At 47.0% G+C, this 14,825-nt stretch overlaps 1 protein-coding gene across 1 annotated transcript in view; it reads right to left on the minus strand.

Moving 5' to 3' along the window:
- LOC144509869 (calmodulin-binding transcription activator 1-like) overlaps positions 1-14,825 on the minus strand; it is a 1,175,789-nt gene that overhangs the window by 339,876 nt on the left and 821,088 nt on the right. The window contains exon 5 of the mRNA XM_078238794.1: positions 14,065-14,136. Coding sequence (XP_078094920.1) covers positions 14,065-14,136 — 72 coding nt within the window. The remainder of the gene's footprint in view (positions 1-14,064; positions 14,137-14,825) is intronic.

The following is a 14,825-nucleotide window of genomic DNA, read 5'->3' on the forward strand; positions in this document are numbered from 1 at the left end:
GCTCATCACCTAAGACCAGCCTATAATTATTTGGCCTATCCCTTGCACCCTTTTTAAACAATAGTACAGCATTTGTGTTCCTCCAATTCTCCGGTACCTCACTTGTATCTAATGAGGATTGAAAAATGATCCTCAGGGCATTCACTATTTCCTCCCTGGCTTCCTTTAAGAGCCTGGGATGCAATTCATCCGGCCCTGGTGATTTATCGACCTTCAAGGATGTCGGTACCTCCAGTACTTCCTCTCTCGTTAGGCTTATTACATCGATTATTTCATACTCCTCCTCATTAACTAGAATGCCTGCAACATCCCTCGCCTGAAGACAAAGACAAAGTGCTCATTAAGATCTTAGGATGAAGAGAGGTAGGCTTTAAGAAGCATCTTAAAGGAGGAGAGAGAAGAGCGAGGCAATGAGAATCAGGAAACAAATGCCAGAATCTATGGCCTCAGCAGTGTCATCAACAGAACAGCAAAGGAATTTGGGGATGAGTAAACGGCCAGAATTGGAGGAGAGTAGAGATCTTGGAGGATTGTCAGGCTGGAGGAGGTTACAGAGGTAGGGAGTGAAAAGCCATGGAGGGATCTGAAAAGAACTATGTGAATTTTAAAATGGAGGCATTGTGGACTGCAAGCTAATGACTAGCAGTCATAGAATCTCTACAGTGCAGGAGGAGGCCATTTGGCCTGTCAAGTCTGCACTGATTCTTTAACAGAGAGTATCTTACCCCAGTACCTCTCCCCCACCCTATCCCCTTAACCCCATGTATTTACGCCGCTAATCCCCCTAAAATCTTGGGACACTAAGGGACAATTTAGCATGGCCAATCCACCGGGCGGCACAGTGGCATAGTGGTTAGCACTGCTGCCTCACAGTGCCAGGGACCTGGGTTCAATTCCTGGCTTGGGTCATTGTCTGTGTGGAGTTTGCACGTTCTCCCCATGTCTACTTGGGTTTCCTCCGGGTGCTCCGGTTTCCTCCCACAGTCCAAAGATGTGCTGGTTAGGTTGATTGCCCATGCTGAATTACCCCTTAGTATCAGGGGGATTATTGGGTAAAATATCTGGGGTTTTGGGATAGGGGCTGGGTGGGATTGTCGTCGGTGCAGGCTCGGTGAGCCAAATGGCCTCCTTCTGCACTGTAGGGATTCTATGATTCTAACCTGTACATCTTTGGAGTGTGGGAGGAAACCGGAGCACCTGGAGGAAACCCATACAGACACGGGGAGAACATGCAGACCTCGCACAGAGAGTGACCCAAGGCTGGGTCTCTGGCACTGTGAGGCAGCAGTGCTAACCACCTTGCTGCCCTTTCACATGGGTGAAAGCGATATAGTGCAGAGTTTTGGGAGAGCTCTAGTTTACAGAAGGCAATGGGTGGGACAACGTGGAATAGTCAACTAGCTCAAGGTTACTTATCTCCTGGAATTCAAGGTACAATGGAGGAAACAGTGAACAGTTTTCCATAACAAATGGTTCAGGTTGAAAATAAAGCGCTCCAGTTGCACATTACCGCAGTACATATTCCTGCTGAGTAGAAGCGCAGATCAGAGAAACCTGCTGCAGTCAGAGCTCCAAATTTACCTTTAATCCCAGCTTTTTGATTTTAATGATTGTAGAATCAGGAGATCTGAGAGTTGCGTGTGACAACCTCTGCTCCAACTCTCTGATTCACCGCGGAGTGAGATCCCACAGTGGGTCGGCAATCTCGGGGAGGTGGATGGGGGGTTAGAGTCAGGAGGAGCGTCGCTGGGACACGTCTGCCTGCTTGTCACTCGGGTAAGAGAGGAAGATTAAAACGTGGAATTTAAATCCTGATCTGAGGAGAACTTTTCTTGTTAAACCAGCCAAGCGCTTTAATCAGGATTCGTCTACATGCTTTGCCATTCACTGACTGAGGAGCCAGCAACAGTCTCAGTACGTTAAATATTTAAAGATCCCACCCCAGCACTCATGGCCATGTGTGTGCATCCACGTGTGTCTGTCTCTGTCTATACAAGTCTCTCAAGGCCATTGGCGCCTGACTGTATACCTTATGTCTGCGTGTGTAACTGCATTATATCATTAACTTCACAAGCATGACACAAAATTATGTACAGATGATGGAAGCGCTTCAATGCCGGTACAACTCTCAACCATCAACAATTCCTCATCTCAGCGTTGAATTGCTCAGAGAGACTCCACAGTTCTTTCCTCCAATCTCCTAGTCACCATCCAGGAACATAGGAGCAGCAGTGGCCAATCGAGCCTGCTCCGCCATTCAATTAGATCAAGGCTGATTATCTACCCCAGGGCCATGTTCCTTTTTCTTTATTCATTCATGAGACATGGGCGTCGCTGGCTGGCCAGCATTTATTGCCCATCCCTCGTTGCCCTTGGAGGGCAGTTGAGAGTCAACTGCATTGCTGTGGCTCTGGAGTCACATGTAGGCCAGACTGGGTAAGGACGGCAGATTTCCTTCCCTAAAGGACATTAGTGAACCAGATGGGTTTTTCCGACAATCGACAATGGTTTCACGATCATTAGCAGATTCTTACTTCCAGGAATTTTTTATTGAATTCAAATTCCACCATCTGCCGTGGTGGGATTCGAACCCAGGTCCCTGAACATTAGTTGAGTTTCTGGAATCATAGTCTAGCAATAATATCACTAGGCTATTGCCTCCCCTTCCTACTGTCTCTCCATATCCCTTGATGTCATTAGAAATTCATCAGTTTTTGTCTTGAATATGCTCAAGGGGCCCCTCAGCCCTCTGCGGTAGCTAATTCCAAAGATTCACCATCCTCTAAGAGAAGAAATTCCTCCTCATCTCAGTCCTAAATGGCCTGCTTCCTATTCTGAGATTGTGCCCTCTGGTTTTAGATCCAACAATGCGGATAGGGGCGGCACGGTAGCACAGTGGTTAGCACTGCTGCTTCACAGCTCCAGGGTCCCGGGTTCGATTCCCGGCTCGGGTCACTGTCTGTGTGGAGTTTGCACATTCTCCTCGTGTCTGCGTGGGTTTCCCCCGGGTGCTCCGGTTTCCTCCCACAGTCCAAAGATGTGCAGGTTAGGTTGATTGGCCAGGTTAAAAACTTGCCCCTTAGAGTCCTGAGATGTGTAGGTTAGAAGGATTTGCGGGTAAAATATGTGGGGGTAGGGCCTGGGTGGGATTGTGGTCGGTGCAGACTCGATGGGCCGAATGGCCTCCTTCTGCACTGTAGGGTTTCTATGATTCTATGATGTGGAGATGCTGGCGTTGACCATCACCAACACCAGGTTAACCTGGTGTTGTGAGACTTCTTACTGTGTTTTGATCCAACAGCCAAGGAGACATTCTATCTACATCTGTCCCTTCATGCCCTGTAAGAATTTTGTAAGTTTCACCTCTCATTCTTCAAAATTCTTGAAAATACCGGACCAGGTTCCTCATAAAATAATCCTGCCATCTCAGGGGTTAGTCAAGTGAACCTCCATTACACTGTCTCCATGGCAAGTGTATCCCTCCTTAGGTAAGGAGACCAAAACTGTGCATAATACTCCATATGCAGTCTCACCAAGGCTCTATACAAGTGCAGCAAGACATCTTTACTCCTGGACTCAAATCCCCATGTGAGGATGGTCAACAGATGACTTGCCTTCCTAATTGCTTGCTGCACCTGCATGCGAGCTTTTAGTGCCTCAGGTACAAGCACACCTTGGCCCAATTGGACATCAACACTTCCCAACATCTCACCATTTAAGAAATACTCTGACTTCCTGTTTTTTCTACCAAAGTGGATAACTTACTGACATTCTACCCCATTTGCCATGTCCTTACCCATTCACTTAACCTGTTCAAGTCCTCTTGAAGCCTCCTCGCATCCTCCTCACAACTTTCATTCCCACCTACTTTTACGCCATTGGCAAAATTTGGAAATATTACATTTGGTCCATTCATCTAATTCATTTATATAGATTGTGAATAGCTGTGACTGCAGGTTTGATCCTTGTGGTACCCCACTAATAATCTGCCATTCTCAGAATGACCTGCTTATTCTGTTTTCTGTCTGTTAACCAATTCTCAATACATACCAGTAAATTACCCCCAGTCCCATCACTCTAATCTTGTTGACTAACCTCTTGTGTGAGGCCTTATCTAAAGAACAAAGAAAAGGCTTCTGAAAATCTAAATACACCACTTCCACGCGTTCGCCTTTGTCTATGTCATAAGTAACATCCTCAAAAAAACTACAACAGTTTTGTCAAACAAAAACAGAAAGTGCTGGAAAATCTCAGCAGGTCTGACAGCATCTGTGGAGAGAGAATAGGGTGGCACAGTGGTTAGCACTGCTGCCTCCTGGCACCAGGGACCCGGGTTCAGTTCCCGGCTTGGGTCAGTGTCTGTGCGGAGTCTGCACGTTCTCCTTGTGTCTACATGGGTTTCCTCCAGGTGCACTGGTTTCTTGCCACAGTCGGAAAGATGTGCTGGTTGGGTACATTGGCCATGCTAAATTCTCTCAGTGTACCCGAACAGGTGCTGGAATGTGGCGACTAGGGTATTATCACCGTAACTTCATTGCAGCGTTAATGTAAGCCTACTTGTGACACTAATAAATAAACTTTAACATTTCAAATTTGGATCCAGACTTCAAACTCTAACCTGTGCCATCCTAGTCTCTCTCCACAGATGCTATCAGACCTGCTGCATTTTCTGTTTTTGTTTCAGATTCCAGCATCCGCAGTAATTTGCTTTCATCACAGGTTTGTCTAACATGATTTCCCTTTCATAAATCCATATTGATTCTGCCCAACCGCACCATTATTTTCCAAGTGTCCAGTTATCATATCCTTTATAATAGATTCTAACATTTTCCCTGCTACTGACGTCAAAACTAGCAGGTCTGTTTTCTCTCTCTCTCCCTTTTTAAATGGTGGGTAATATTTGCAACTTTCTAGTCCACAGGAACCTTGCCAGAATTTTGAAAGATAATCACCAATGTATCCATTATCTCCATAGCTACCTTCTTCAACACTCTGGGATACAGCTCATCAAATCCAGGAGGTTTATCAAGCTACAATCCAATTAATTTTGAGCACTAACTCTTTACTAATGCTAATTTCTTTCAGTTCCCCATTTTCACAAGCTCCTTTGTTTCCTGGCATTCCTGGGACATTTTAAGTATCTTCCTCTGTGAAAAAAAGGCACAAAGTAACTGCTTAGTTTTTCCAGCATTTCCCTAGGTAGAAAAACAGCATCTCCTTGCCCTCTTCTCCGAACTTCCTGCTGTCAACTCCGCAGAGCCACACTCTGTGCAGGTCATTCTGAAAGTCCTGCATTTATACAAGCTGAGACTTCCCCAACATCGGGAACGTCCTTCCCGCATCTGGCCTGTCCAGTCCCATCAGGGATTTTACACATTTCTAGAAGATCCCCTCTCATTCTGCTAAATTCCAGTGAATACAAGCCCAGTCGATCTTCATCTGTCAGTCCTGCCATTCCGGGCATCAGTCTGAGTCAGAAGGAGGAGCATTCAAAAGATTGGTCAAAGAGGGTGGTTTGAAGGAGATTCTTCAAGGAAGACAAAGAGATGGCGAGGCTTAAGGAAGAATTCTGAAGCACGGGGGTTAGGTGCTGAAGACATGGTTGCCAACGGTGGGGTTAGGGTTGGGTTAGGGAGGGGGTGGAGTGGGGGGGGGGGAGCATGCAGGGGCCATTTCAAAGGAATGTGGAACTCAATGGGATGGAGCGGGAAGAGAGGGAATGGAGGTCAGGAAATTCAGCAAACGCTGGAGGGCAGAATAGAACCACGCTGCAACTCCACATGGAAAAACACCATTTAAACCTGCAAGCTTATCAGCTAAAACATTGGCACTGTTTAAGAAAGAACAAGCAGTTTTATTTATTTCTTTATTTTTGAAAAAGATGATTCCAGTCTGCTGGCTATTAAAGTCAATGGTTCAAAGCCTGTGCAAATTGATTTTCCAGAGTGTTCTTCACATACTTTCTCTAAACTTAGTCCCATATCAATAATAAAAGCTGTCACTTTTAATCAGCTGCATTCTCCTCGCATTTCTCTCCTATCTGATTATTGTTAACGACTCACTGAAGTCTCCTTTTTCGACGAGCTGCCAAATAAAATGCGAGGAGCTGCCAGCAGAGCAGATGGTGTTTGGGAAGGTGAGAGGTTCTGCCTCCCCTCACAGCTGACCTCCAACCTCTCAACAGCCATCTTCAAATTCTATTCTCTTCACTCCATGATTGAATTTCTTCTCTCCTACTGAAAGGACTTGCTTGAAGACATTGGTCGAAGTGCGTGGTATTCAAGTCAGGCATTGCCCCCAAGAGCCAGTCGCCAGTAACGACTCAGATTTGGGTTGTTGTCCACTTCTTGCGGCGGGTGAGTTTTTGGGCCATCGACTGGAAAGTGTCCGCAAACTCCTTGCTCCCAGGCCCCAGCATAGTTTTGGGAATAGGTTGTGGCTTGATTTTAAACTTAGAGAACTGGGCTGGTCAGCAATTAACAAGCTCATAGAATCCCTACAATGCAGAAGGAGGCCATTTGGCCCATCGAATCTCCACCAACAACAATCCCACCCAGGCCCTGTCCCCGTAACCCCATGTATTTACCCTGCTAATCCCCCTGACACTAAGCGGCCAATTTAGCATGGCCAATCCACCTAACCCGCACATCTTTGGACTGTGGGAGGAAACCGGAGCACCCGGAGGAAACTCAAGCAGACACGGGGAGAATGTGCAAATTCCACAGTTACCCCAAGCCGGGAATCAAACCCGGGTCCCTGGCGCTGTGAGGCAGCAGAGCTAACCACTGTGCCACCGTGCCGCCCTGTTGATAAACCGACTTATATCCAGCTTGGATCCAGCATTCTTTGTTTCAATATTTTAGGGTCAGAGCAGAAGCCAGCAAGGGCCAGGATGGGGCATGTCCTACCTTTCTTATTGGAGTCTAATAATGTGATTAAGAATCAGAAGATTAAGTCCAGAGAAGGCCATTTTAAGTTTTGGGTTTGCTGAGATGGGCTCGGAAGTGATTCTTTGAGTCTCGCAACAAAAGCTTAAGCTTCCACTGTCCCCCTCTCTCCACCCCACCTACTACGAGGATGCCTCACCCACCTCGATGGAGCCAAGGTTCCCCTCACACTAACCTACAATTATGCACACATGTCCACGTCAGAGCAGTGCTTCATCTGGTGTGTAATGTCACTGAAGTCTTGTTCTGTTGTGGGCAACTGGGAATATAACTGAAATCCATTACTTTCCACAGAAAAGGGAGGCAATGGCCTAGTGGTATTATCGCTAGACTATTGTTCTGGAAAAACAGCTAGTATTCTGGGGAACCGAGTTCAAACCTGCCACGGCAGATGGTAGAATTTGAATTCAATAGAAAAAGAAATCTGTAATTAAGAACCTACTGATGACCATTGTCGGAAAAACCCATCTGGTTCATTAATGTCCTTTAGGGAAAGAAATCTCCTGTCCTTATACCCGGTCTGGCCTACATGTGACTCCAGAGCCACAGCAATGTGGTTGCCTTCCAACTGCCCTCCAAGGGCAACTAGGGAAGGGCAATAAATGCTGACCCAGCCAGCAATGCCCATGTACCACGAATGAATAAAAAAGGAAACCTACTGACAGTAAAAATCCATCCCCTCCCATTACTCTCCTCAGCATAGAATCATAGAATCCTACAGTGCAGGAGGAGGCCATTCGGCCCATCGAGTCTGCACTGACCACAATCCCACCCAGCCCCTATCCCCATAACCCCATACATTTACCCTAACTAGTCCCCCTGACACTAAGGGGCAATTTAGCACGGCCAATCCACCTAACCCGCACATGTTTAGACATCTGTGTCACATGATGTCTCGCTTATTTATAATTAACTTAGTTACTACCCAATGGATTTTCGTGAATGGCAAACACTGGAATCTGACCCTTGACCTGTCCCTCCCGCTGAGCCAGCCCTCGCTTCCCAAGCGGCTTTTTGGATTTCCTCTTTAGGAACAGACAACACTGCTCCAAGGCTGAACAAATCACCTCTGCCTGTTACTCACGCTTCACCTCACAATGTTATCTTCATGAAATTCTTTTCATCATGTTCTGACACCTCCATCACAAATCTCAGCAGGATGTAGGGGAAACTTGCTGTCTCGCACATCTCACCCACAGCCAGCCTGCGCTCGAGATCTCTCTCTCTCTCAAAACGGTTCCTACTATCGAAGATGATGCTGGCGTGAATGATTCCCTCTTAGTTTCTGCTCATCTTGAGTGCACTATTCCTCTCCCTACGTCCTCACTGCTTTGAACTGTGGACTTAGAACCATAGAATCCTAGAGTGCAGAAAGAGGCCATTCGGCCCATCGAGTCTGCACCAACTCCCCAACAGAGCATCTCACCCAGGCCCACCCCCTGTCCCATCCCTGTAACCACCCCCCTTGCCCATTTATCCCGCTAATTCCCCCTAACCTACATATCTTGGGACACCAAGGGGCCAATTTAGCATGGCCAATCTACCTAACTCGCACATCTTTGGAGTGTGGGGGGAAACCGGAGCACCCGGAGGAAACCCACGTAGACACGGGCGGGGGGCGGGTGGAACGGGGACTTTCCCGTCCTGCCTGCCATGGGAATTGTAGTGGGCAGGGGTTGGGGTGGGCAGACCATGCAAAGGTCCTTGGGCAGGATTATCCGGTTTCGCAGCGAGCGTGGCAGGAAATTCCCGCCTGGGTAGAACGTGCAAACTCCACACAGGCAGTCACCCAAGGCTGGAATTGAACTCAAGTTCCTGGAGCTGTGGGGCAGCAGTGCTAACCACTGTGCCACTTGTTTCCTCCTTTGGCTCTCCTGACCTGTGCCCACACACACTCAAATGCCTGCTCGCCAGCGGGATTGCAATCCACGTGACCTCTCCCCACTCCCAACCCTTAGGAACTGAGGTCAAATTCCACAGTTTTCATTATTCCCCTGACTGAGGACAGGCTAACCCAAGGAGCAAAGCCAGTAATCTTCCTCAGCTGTGTGACTCAGTGTTGGGGCATTTACCCACTGTATCAACAGAGGTGAGCATTCTAAGCTGCCTCTAATAGAGGTTTACAGCATGGAAACAGGCCCTTCGGCTCAACTCGTCCATGCCGCCCTTTCTTTTTTAAAACCCCTCAGATAATCCCAATTGCCCGCATTTGGCCCATATCCCTCTATATCCATCATACCCATGTAACTATCTAAATGCTTTTTAAACGACAAAATCGTACCCGCTTCTACTACTACCTCTGGCAGCTTATTCCAGACACTCACCATCGTGAGTGCGGCACGGTAGCACAGTGGTTAGCACTGCTGCTTCACAGCTCCAGGGTCCCGGGTTCGATTCCCGGCTCGGGTCACTGTCTGTGTGGAGTTTGCACATTCTCCTCGTGTCTGCGTGGGTTTCCTCCGGGTGCTCCGGTTTCCTCCCACAGTCCAAAGATGTGCGGGTTAGGTTGATTGGCCAGGTTAAAAAAAATTGCCCCTTAGAGTCCTGGGATGCGTAGGTTAGAGGGATTAGCGGGTAAAATATGTGGGGGTAGGGCCTGGGTGGGATTGTGGTCGGTGCAGACTCGATGGGCCGAATGGCCTCCTTCTGCACTGTAGGGTTTCTATGATTCTATGATCCTCTGTGTGAAAAAATTGTCCCTCTGGACACTTTTGTATCTCTCCCCTCTCACCTTAAACCTATGCCCTCTAGTTTTAGACTCCCCTACTTTTGGGAACAGATATTGACTATCTAGCTGATCTGTGCCCCTCATTATTTTATAGACCTCTATAAGATCACCCCTCAGCCTCCTACGCTCCAGCAAAAAAAGTCCCAGTCTATCCAGCCTCTCCTTATAACTCAATCCATCAAGTCCCGGTAGCATCCTAGTAAATCTTTTCTGCACTCTTGCTAGTTTAATAATATTCTTTCTATAATAGGGTGACCAGAATTGCACACAGTATTCCAAGTGTGGCCTTACCAATGACTTGTACAACTTCAACAAGACGCCCCAACTCCTGTATTTAATGTTCAATGCAGAAACTAGCAAAGCTAGTCCCAGTTCCTTGGACACAGACTGTTCCTCAACATTCCAATAAAACACAATTTGAAGATTGGCAAATAAATCTTTTGCCTTTTTTTTTCCTTTTGCTGCTGATTTCATAGAATTATGGAATAGTACGGCACGGATGGAGGCCATTCTACCTGTCCAGTCTCACCTGCTCTTTAGAGGAGCAATCCAGTTAACTCACTCCTTGGCTCTTTCCCCATAGCCCTGGGATTCTTTTCTCCTTCAAACGTTTCTTCAATTCCCTCCTGAAGGCGACTAATGAATCTGTTTTCCACCACCCTCGATCAGGCAGCGCGCGCTCTGGATCTTGATGGCTCATTGTGTAAAAAAAAAAGTTTTCCCTCGTGACATGTCTGGCTCTTTTGCCAAACCACCGTAAAACTCTGCGTTCAGGATATCAATCCTTGCAGTAAGTCCGGCGGTATCGAGCAATTATCATCATTATCCTCACAATGGCTTCTCCCAGTTAAATATGTCGCTCAGCCGGACTGCTTTGTTTGTGTTTATTCTTATTGTGAGGCCATTTACTTTGCTGCATTATTTATTTCCTTTGTTTGTCTGCAGTTTGTATTATCTTATTGTTGCTGCACTCTCTGCCACTTTCATTATTGATTGTGTCTCTGTCCTGCTGGTGCCAAAAGGGCCTCATTATAAACTAGCTGCTTTCATCTTAATTGATCCACCATGTAAGGATATTTGAAATGTATAGAGCATTGCCAGTGTGGCAGGGGAAACCTCAGGCTGTCTTGAAGAAAGGAAAACCCCTTTCTTCTCAAATAAAGCTTACAGGCCCTGCTGAGGTCGTACAGTTAATGGCTGATATGGACTGTGTCTGGAGTACTGCTTCTGCAACATTGAACCATTGAATCCCTACAGTGCAAGAAGAGACCATTCAGCCCCTGCACCCCCCTCCAAAAGCATCCAACCCAGACCCTCTGCCACCCTATCCCCGTAAACCCGTGCATTTACCATGGCTAATCCACCTAACCTACCTATCTTTTGACATTAAGGAGCAATTTAGCACGGCCAATCCATCTAACCTGCATGTCTTTGGACAGTGGGAGGAAACCAAAGCACTGAGAGGAAACCCACGCAGACACGGGGAGAACGTCCAAGCTCCACACAGACAGTGACCCAAGCCGGGAATCGAACCCTGGTCCCTGGCGCTGTGAGGCAGCAGTGCTAACCACTGTGCCACCGTGTCACCCCCGAGATCAAAGGTCAGGCAGGAAAGGGATCAAATCCCCAGGTCCACTCATTCACCCCATAAATCAACCCTTATATACACTCCCACTCATTCACCCCCAGAAATCAACTTATATACACACCCCTATTCACAAAGAACAAAGAAAATTACAGCACAGGAACAGGCCCTTTGGTCCTTCAAGCCTACACCGAACATGCTGCCCAACTGAATTAAAAGCCCTTATCCTTCTGGGGACCATATCTCTCCATTCCCATCCTATTCATGTATTTGTCCAGATGCCCCTTAAAAATCACTATCGTATCTGCTTCCATTACCTCCCCCAGCAGTGTGTTCCAGGCACCCACCACCCTCTGTGTAAAAAACTTGCCTCGTACATCCCCTTTAAACCTTGCCCCTCGCACCTTAAACCTGTGCCCTCTAGTAATTGACTCTTCCACCCTGGGAAAAAGCTTCTGACTATCCACTCTGTCCATGCCCCTCATAATCTTGTATACGTTGAGGTCAAGGTCTCTGGGGCATTCAACAAATATGGAGAGTAAAGTGACGCTGGTACAGGGAAGGAGGGAAGTGGAAAGGAGAACAGAAGAGTGGAAATTAGGGGAAGGCAGAGGAGGGATGCAGGGGGTAGACTTGGGGAGAGAATGGTGGAGAAGAGGAGAGAGTAGGAGAGGAGAGGATGGAAGGAAAAGGGAGGAGGGGAACAGGGAAAAAGGAGGACAAGATAGAGAGGGGGAGTTGACAGGAAGGGTGGTGGGTCATGGGGAGGAAGTCAAGTAGGGAAGAGGAGTTGAGGGGAGAACATAGAGCATTACAGCGCAGTACAGGCCCTTCGGCCCTCGATGTTGCGCCGACCAGTGAAACCAATCTAAAGCCCCTCTAATCTACACTATTCCAATATCATCCATATGTTTATCCAATAACCATTTGAATGCTCTTAATGTTGACGAGTCCACTACTGCTGCAGGCAGGGCATTCCACGCCCTTACTACTCTCTGAGTAAAGAATCTACCTCTAACATCTGTCCTATCTCTCTCACCCCTCAATTTAAAGCTATGTCCCCTCGTGTTAGCCATCACCATCCGAGGAAAAAGGCTCTCACTATCCACCCTATCTAATCCTCTGATTATCTTGTATGCCTCTATTAAGTCACCTCTTAACCTTCTTCTCTCTAATGAAAACAACCTCAAGTCCCTCAGCCTTTCCTCATACGATCTTTCCACCATACCAGGCAACATCCTGGTAAATCTCCTCTGCACCCTTTCCAACGCTTCCACAACTTTCCTATAATGCGGCGACCAGAACTGTACGCAATACTCCAAGTGCGGCCGCACCAGAGTTTTGTACAGTTGCAGCATGACCTCATGGCTCCGAAACTCAATCCCTCTACCAATAAAAGCTAACACACCGTACGCCTTCTTAACAACCCTATCAACCTGGGTGCCAACTTTCAGGGATCTGTGCATATGGACACCCAGATCCCTCTGTTCATCCACACTACCAAGTATCTTACCATTAGCCCAGTACTCTGTATTCCTGTTACTCCTTCCAAAGTGAATCACCTCACACTTTTCCGCATTAAACTCCATTTGCCACCTCTCAGCCCAGCTTTGCAGCTTATCTATGTCCCTCTGTAACCTGCCACTTCCCTCCACACTGTCTACAACTCCACCGACTTTAGTGTCATCTGCAAATTTACTAATCCATCCTTCTACGCCTTCATCCAGGTCATTAATAAAAATGACAAACAGCAGTGGCTTATCTTTTTTACTTAAATTTTAGAAAACAAAGCCCTACAAAAAGATCTGAACCAGCTAGTTAAAGAGTGTTAGTGTTAACTATAAGCATTCAGGCATTAGGAGTAAAGTCTGTCATCTTTAGCTGGAGATCTTTAAAAGGATAGCAGGACAAAGAAGAAATTGATGCTGGAATTCACGATCAAAAGTGAAAGGCTTCATGTCAGAGCGCATCGTAAAGGGAGAATATGTTTTAAACCTTACACAATTTTTACAGTGATGAAACTGAATATAAGATAGCAGGTTATGCCACTAAAGTACCTGTGCTAATTAGGCAGCTTATATAGTTGATTGATCACAAAATGTTCTCTTCAACAAGTATATATATAGGGGAGAGTTGGGGATATATAGGGGAGAGGCGGGGATATATAGGGGAGAGGCGGGGATATATAGGGGAGAGGCGGGGATATATAGGGGAGAGGCAGGGATATATAGGGGAGAGGTGGGGATATATAGGGGAGAGACGGGGATATATAGGGGAGAGGCGGGGATATATAGGGGAGAGGCGGGGATATATAGGGGAGAGGTGGGGATATATAGGGGAGAGGCGGGGATATATAGGGGAGAGGTGGGGATATATAGGGTAGAGTTGGGGATATATAGGGCAGACGCGGGGATATGTAGGGCAGACGCGGGGATGTATAGGGGAGTGGAGGAGAGTAGAGAAGAAAGGAAGGTAAGAAGGATAGGAGTGCAAATGTTTGGCTTTGGTTTTCCAGAGGACAATGCTGCTATTTACTGTGCTGCTAACCCGAACGAAGAGGAGATCAAAACTAAGCTTTGAGAGGCAGCAGAAGCCACCAGGATGTGGCTAATCCACTCAGTGTAACAGCCAATCTCAAACCAGCCCTTTGATGAACTCTGACACGGACGGGGTGAAGGAGGAAACGTGACAATGGAGGCAGTGGAAGGTGACCATCACCTTGAACACTATTTTGCAATGCTGTACGAGTCAGTCATTGTATCAATCACCAGTGCTTTATAAAACAACACAAAATCATTTCTTACCTGAAGAAGCCAATAGCACCTCCGGTGGAAAGTGGGGATAATAGAAGAATGGACATAACAGCCATAAAGACACTGTGAAGACAAAGAAGAAGAAATGACTGAGCTTTCTTACGACCAGATTCAGTACATTATATTATATAGATATGATATGGAAGAATATCATTGAATCCCTACAGAGTAGAAGAGGCCATTCGGCCCATTGAGTCTGCTCCGATTCTCTGACAGAGTATCTTACACAGGTGCTCTTCCCCGTATCATCCCTGTAACCCCACACATTTGCCATGACTAATCCATCTAACCTACACATATTGGGACACTGAGAGACAATTTAGCGCAGCCAATCCACCTAGGCTGCACATCTTTGGAGTTTGGATGGAAACCGGAGCACCCGGAGGAAACACACACAGACGCAGGGAGACTGTGCAAACTCCACACAGAGAATCACCCAAGGCTGGAATTGAACTCGGGACCTTGGAGCTCTGAGGCAACAGTGCTAACCACTGCACCACCCACCTGTCTCCTTTCTTCCAGGCACTAACCTGCACTCAGTCATGGATCCACGGGGACTCACCTGCCTGTACCATTATGACTTTATAGGGATAATTCTGTGATGGTTTCCTTCCAGCTGGAATAAAGCCTGGGATGTCATTGCCTTATCTCCGATGCCTGCTCCTTATACGGGGTGTATGGAATTGTGAGATTTGAACTGTGTAAAGTTTATTTATTTGTCACAAGTAGGCTGACATTAACACTGCAATGAA

Source organism: Mustelus asterias, chromosome 22 (genome assembly GCF_964213995.1).
Source record: "Mustelus asterias chromosome 22, sMusAst1.hap1.1, whole genome shotgun sequence".
Classification (NCBI taxonomy): domain Eukaryota; kingdom Metazoa; phylum Chordata; class Chondrichthyes; order Carcharhiniformes; family Triakidae; genus Mustelus; species Mustelus asterias.